Here is a 6,451-nt window from a genome sequence, read left to right on the forward strand (position 1 = left end):
ATGAGGAGGCCCAATGTCCACCTGCCACCCTACTACCAAACCTATAATTATTTGCACCTAGGTCCGTTCCCCCCTTGTTCTTATTTCCCCTCTTAAATCTAGCTCACAATTAACTCACTCAAATAAATAAGAAATTCCACAATATTAATTTTTTAGCTTATTTCTCCTCTGTCCTTTAAAATTCTTTTTGTGAAAACATTCTATTTGATAATAATATATTTATTGCAATGTTTCCTCTTTTGAAGGAGATAAAGTAGAAAATCACCGGGCATTCAGGAAGATGCAATTATCTATGGGACACGTATATGAGATGTTAGAAGAAAGAAGATGCAAGTCTCCTACGAAGATGCAAGTCTTCTAAAAAGACTATGAGGCTCATCAGAGTATTGTGTAGAATAATGGCAATAAAAAGGAGATGAGTGTACCATGACATAACATACAACCATTAAAACTATTTTGCATTTTTATCCTTAAGCATGTTAATGACATTATTTCAGAACAAAGGAATTTACTAATCATGATGTACCATCAGACTACATTGCAATAAAATAGTTACATCTACTTGCTGTCATTGAGTCAATGCCGACTCATAGCAACCCTATAGGTTATTAGGGTAGAACTACCCCTGTGGGTTTCCAAGACTATAACTATTTAGGGGGCTAGAGAGACCCGTCTTTCTCCAATGGAACAGCTGGTGATTTTGAACTGCCAACCACGCAGATCACAGACCAATGCATAACCACTATCTCACCAGGGCACCTGTTAAAATATTTACATAAACATGTACATGATAGAAAAATATCTAGAAGGACATTAGTAAATAGTAAACTATCAGTTGCAATAAGCTTATGGTTTATTTTTTATTATGTCTTTGTTTAGCTCTATTTTGGAATTTTATTCAAATAAGTGACCTTTTAAAATTTATGTATATAATTATATCTATGTCTATGTCTACATCATCTGTATATATATATCATCTACATCTATATCTATATAAATCTATATATACTTGTATCTATGTAAGTACTTAAAAAAATTCAGGGGACAATTCCATTGTGTTTTGATTCAATTTTTTCCCTGAATTTTTTGAAGTTTCTTGTATCTATTCCAGGATTTCTATGGTCAGAACCAACTTGAGGCACTTCACAACAACAAAAACATAAAGAAAAAATAATAGTTGTTTACCAAGTTTCAGGCCTGTAAACGAAGGCACTAATTAAGGTTTTGTCATCAATTCCGACAACATATTGAAAGAAAAAAAAAACAAACAAATAAAAAATCAAACCCTCATTAATAATCTGCATATATCCATTCATCTCAAATTGCATATTAAAAATCCAGTATCACTCATCAATTGGTAATTTTTACTGTTACACGGGCATGTGGTATAGTTTACCTCAATGGCTAAACCTTGAGAGCACTACACAAAATGAATTGCCAGACGCAAAAGGAAAAATATCACATGATCCTACAGATAGCAAGAATATTGATTAGACAAATACCTAGAAACCAAAGTGGTTACTAAGGCCTGGGAGGAGGCAAGAATGTTTAAGTAGTACTGTGTTTCTGTTTGGAGAGATGAAATTATTTTGAAAATAATCATGTTGATTGCTCAATATTGTGAACAATGTCATTTATATTCCTAAATTATTCACTAGAAGTGGTTAAATGGCATTTTTTGTTACATGTCTTATATGACAAAATAATTTTTTTAATTGAGGACAGAAGCTTAATCTTGCCCTTTTGTGAATTAGGAGTCCTTCTTGAAGTTATCTGCAGCATCATCCCAAACAATGAGTCAGAACTTCATATCCCCAAGACTTGAGACTCATCATCTAACATGATCATAGGTTTTATCTCTTCATGTGCCACCCATTGTTGTAGTTCCTGGACTCAAGAAACTCCTGTCACTCCATTCCTAACTCTGTAAAAACATCGTGGCCAACTGTTCTACAGGTCAGGAGAGAAAAGGAAGTAATACAAACATCACCATTAATGGGGAAGTGCATGATGACGGCAGTATGACAGTAAATGTTTGTCCTTAGGTATGATGCACACACACTCACATCTGAGTAACGAAATTTTTGTACGTATGGAGGTAAATAAATGGTCTGTGATTCAGACAAATGTTAGTTTGAATCACTTCTTTACCACTCTTTATTTGAGAAATCTCAAGAAAATGATTTCGTCTTTCTTAAAGTGAATATCCACTTTGGTAAAGTAGGGACAATGCAGAATTTTAATAACTTTTTGCTAGGGTTTAAATAACATGTAAATGAAGCACCTGGCATTTACTAGGGATTGAATAAATTTTGGAAATAGCCATAGAATACTTCATAGGAAAGAAAAGAATATAAAGCATATGCATGCATCAGGGGTATACTCACACACTAAAACGGTTAATCTCTAAAAGTATTTGCTGAAACCAACCTCAAACAATGCTGACCTGCCCACAAACAAGCTTCAAAAACAAGTTCAGGAAAAATTCCTGAAAGACGCCTGTAAGAGATATTTTAATTGGAAGGGGATAAAACCCAACATTTTTAGGAGCACATTTTTAAACTCTGAGAATTTGAGGTTAGAAAAAGTGTAAAAGAGTTCTAGAAAGAAATCAGGCTCATCAGTTCAAACATTTGAAAGAATAACAACAGTAACATGTTTGCAAATACGTCTTTAGAGTTTAAAGATGGCTTTTAAATACATCTTTCTCTGAGCAAATTCTTCTTTTGAGAGAACCTTCCTTAGTGCTGCCTTCATGGCTTCATTCCGTAAACTGTAAATGATCGGGTTGAGTGTCGGAGGTATGACAGTATAGAATATGGAGAACATCAGGTCCATAGTTGATGGAAAATCTGAAGGCGGCCTTAGAAACTCAAAACCTGCAGCCAAGAGGAAGAAAGTTACCACAAACAGGTGAGGTAGGCAGGTAGAGAAGACCTTCGATCGCCCCTCAGCTGATGGGATTTTCAGCACAGCGGAGAAGATGCGGGTGTAAGAGAGCACAATAGAAATCAAGCAGACAAATGCTGTAGAGGTTGTGAATGCAGCCACTGCAATCTCATTGATGAAATCATTGGAGCAGGATAGTTTCAGCATCTGAGGAATATCGCAAAAGAATTGATATATAACTCGGTCCCCACAGAGAGGTATGGAGAAATTAATAGCTGTGTGTAGGAGCCCAGAAATGCCCCCAGCAACCCACACAGCGACCACCGCACGTCTACAAGCACTGGGATTCATAATGACCTCATAATGCAATGGTTGACATATGGCCACATACCGGTCATAAGACATCACTGTGAGGATGGCCACTTCCGATGAAGCCAGAGCTATGAAAAAGAAAACTTGAAAAATGCACTGACCAAAAGAAATGTACCCATTGTTGGTAAGTGAGTTCGCGATGGACTGAGGGACAGTGACAGAGATGAAGCAGAGGTCCAGAAAGGAGAGGTACTTTAGGAAGTAATACATGGGAGAATGGAGACGATGGTCCAAGGTAATGATGCTGATGATGAGGAGGTTGCCTGACAAGGCCAGCAGGTATATCCCCAAAAAGAGCACTGCGTGTACGATCTGAAACTTAGGGTCATCAGAAAAGCCCATGAGGAGGAATCCACTCATTGAAGTCCAGTTGGCCTTGATCATTCTGAAGATTCCAAGGACGAGTCTGTTCAGGAAGCCCAAGAATTATAAAGAAAGAATGGAGGATACTTAATAGATTTGTAGGTTGGGTAACTCAGTGTCCTCAGTATTAAATTCAGAAAAATCTTTAATCATTATTAAAATATATTGTTGTCTTGTTGCCTCAAATAAAGGCAGGACCATGGCAACATCATATGTGGAAAAGAGAACTGCTTCATAGAGTGTTGAAGGCTCTGGCTTTTCAGAAACAGATCTCTAGACCTGTCTTCCAAGACACAGCTGGTTGGGTTCAACTTTCAGCTAGTTGGAGAGCATTTAACTATTCAATAACTTCACATACCTTCGGGAAAAAATCATGATGACTTTGTGGATCAGCATTTGGGTTATCAGATGGTGAAAAATTGACAGAGATGATGATGACTCTCCTCTAAAACAGATCAATGAAATTGATTCGGATACAGCAGGATCGTTACATCTTATGCATGGCACCTTAGTATTATACTGGCATCTCAGGAAGATGCAAACAGTTAGTTGCTTTGCTGCAAAATGAAAGGCTGACACTTTGAACCCTTCTGAAAGTGCCTGGCAAGACAAGCCGGGTGACATACTTCGAGAAATGTATGGAGTAATGTTTTACTCTGAACACATAAAGTTGCCAGAAGTAAAAAATCGACCTAAAGGCAACTGGGGGAAAAATAAATAAATAAGAGAATTACCTTAAGTATTGCACTGGTTTCATATACCTTGGTATTGCCTAAAGCTCCTTTAACCAGCTAAAACTCAATCTTGGATGAACCTAGGAACAGAACAGGTTCAAATCCAGGAGAAGTGTTAACAGTGAGGATAATCATATTCCCTGCTTGCAAAAGACTGTTAACATGGTCTGAAAATAAAATTGGATTGGAATAAATTTCTTAGAGCAACCTTGAAAAGTCAAACAAGTCTCAAAATTATATTATGTACATAGCCTGGTATCAGGCATCACACGCTGTGGTTTTGAAACTTTAGGGGACAACTTGTAACCAATCATATGTTCTATTCTGAGAATATCATTCAATGTTCAAGACAATTGAAATGACATTGGGTTGGACATTTTTAATCACATTTATTTTTTATAACAAATACTGAGATTTTCTAAAATATATTGAATTCCTACTATATGACAGACTGAATGATAGATGGTGGAGTAAAGAAGAAAAACAACATTTTATTCCTTCTATCTAGGACTTGAAATACATTATATGTACATTAGGTGTCTGTTCCATACATTAAACAAGCCAACCAAACAACAAAACTTGATGAGAGATGTAACATAATTGCTACTTGTTCTACTTCATTTTAAATGTGCTATTTTAGAATAATAGAATTAGTCTACATATCAAAATAAATGCGTTGATTGCTTTTACTTTTAAAAAAATAGACCTCTGAATTTGTGGACAAATCCACAGTATTGTTTTCAATGTGTTTCGTGTCTGCAAAGACTATGTCTTCATTTTCCTCTAACGTTGCCAATGGTATCTAGAATGTAATGGCACAAAACAAAGCCATCTTGTTGATTCCAACCCATGGAGACCTCCTGTATATCAGAGCAGATCTATAGATCTGTGACGGATTTTTCACAGGTAGATTATCAGGTATTTCTTCTGAAATGCCTTGCATAGACTTCAACCTTCGTCCTTAACCATTGATCATCTAACATAGAAGCAAGCACTAAGTAAATGTTTAATTGAGTACATACATACATACATATATATATATACACACATATATAACTGAGTTCAATTCAATTCAGACAAATAATTATGAAGTCATTTTGAATGTCTTCATTAGATATTGTGGTTTGCTCTATTCGTTCTTCCCTAAAGACTGGGATCCAGGAGCCCACACAGTGTAGTGTTTAAAGTGATAGGCTGCTTCTTTAAAGATCAGTGGTTCAAACCTTCCAGGTGAGCTGCCAGAGGCTTCTGTAAAGATTTAGATCCTTGAAAACCATGTGCAGCAGTTCTAATATGTCCTATTGGGTCATCACGAGTCAGATTTGACTTGATGGCAACTGGCTTGGCTTTAATTCTGTATTCCCATGAGTCCTCCCAAACAGCTCTAAGACATCCACAAATAACCCTCCCAATAATACATTCAATGTGCTCTTATTATGCTTCTAAATGTTCTTTATCAAAGATATGACATTACACTGCTTTTTCCCCCCCCTAGAGTATCTCGCCTCCTTTGGTCTGTGATGCCGCTCAGTGCTAATTCTCTCCCTCTATAGAGAGCCTTTCCCCAATTTCTTCCTCTGTGTCCTCTCTGTGCAACCATTGAAAGATAACACTACTCCAAACTATGCTCTTGGTCTCTATTTTGTCTTTTTTTCTAACTGAAAATATATTTTGAAGAGGCATTTAGAGGAGCCAGGTTAACTGCTGTTCTACATGAATTGTACACTTTCCACATTTACTCGGGGGATGTGGTTCAAGCACATCCATGGATCTCCTGTGTTTCAGGTCCTCCATCCACCTTCAGGACTGGTACACAATCACCTCCAGTAGAATCTGTCCAGTCAAAATTTCTCTCTTCTCCCAACCATTTCCCTCCACTCCTCCCTACTTTAGAGAACAGCACACCCATCTCAAGATTTTGTCTGTTTCTTGTTTCTTGTGTGCATTACCTCCTGTTGTCCCATTTCTACCTTAGTTTGCATTTCATAATCCCTTGTAAGATCTTATTACTAAATTCAATTCCCTGCCAATCTAACCTCTATGCTATTGCCAGGATGATCATCTTATCACATTTCTGATTTTGATTTTTTAAT

General features: G+C 36.8%; 1 protein-coding gene across 1 annotated transcript; it reads right to left on the reverse strand.

Moving 5' to 3' along the window:
- Positions 1-2,673: 2,673 nt before the first annotated feature.
- On the reverse strand, positions 2,674-3,645 carry LOC101656881 (olfactory receptor 14J1-like). Its single transcript, XM_004717746.1, has one exon. The coding sequence runs from the start codon at positions 3,643-3,645 to the stop codon at positions 2,674-2,676; it is 972 nt and encodes a 323-aa protein (XP_004717803.1).
- Positions 3,646-6,451: the final 2,806 nt, after the last annotated feature.

This window comes from Echinops telfairi, unplaced genomic scaffold (genome assembly GCF_000313985.2).
Source record: "Echinops telfairi isolate 266 unplaced genomic scaffold, ASM31398v2 ScPeMD7_7453;HRSCAF=8491, whole genome shotgun sequence".
Lineage (NCBI taxonomy): Eukaryota > Metazoa > Chordata > Mammalia > Afrosoricida > Tenrecidae > Echinops > Echinops telfairi.

Excerpts from the sequence above, each read along its gene's own strand:
- LOC101656881 (XM_004717746.1), bottom strand. The coding sequence starts at position 3,645 with ATGATCAAGGCCAACTGGACTTCAATGAGTGGATTCCTCCTCATGGGC.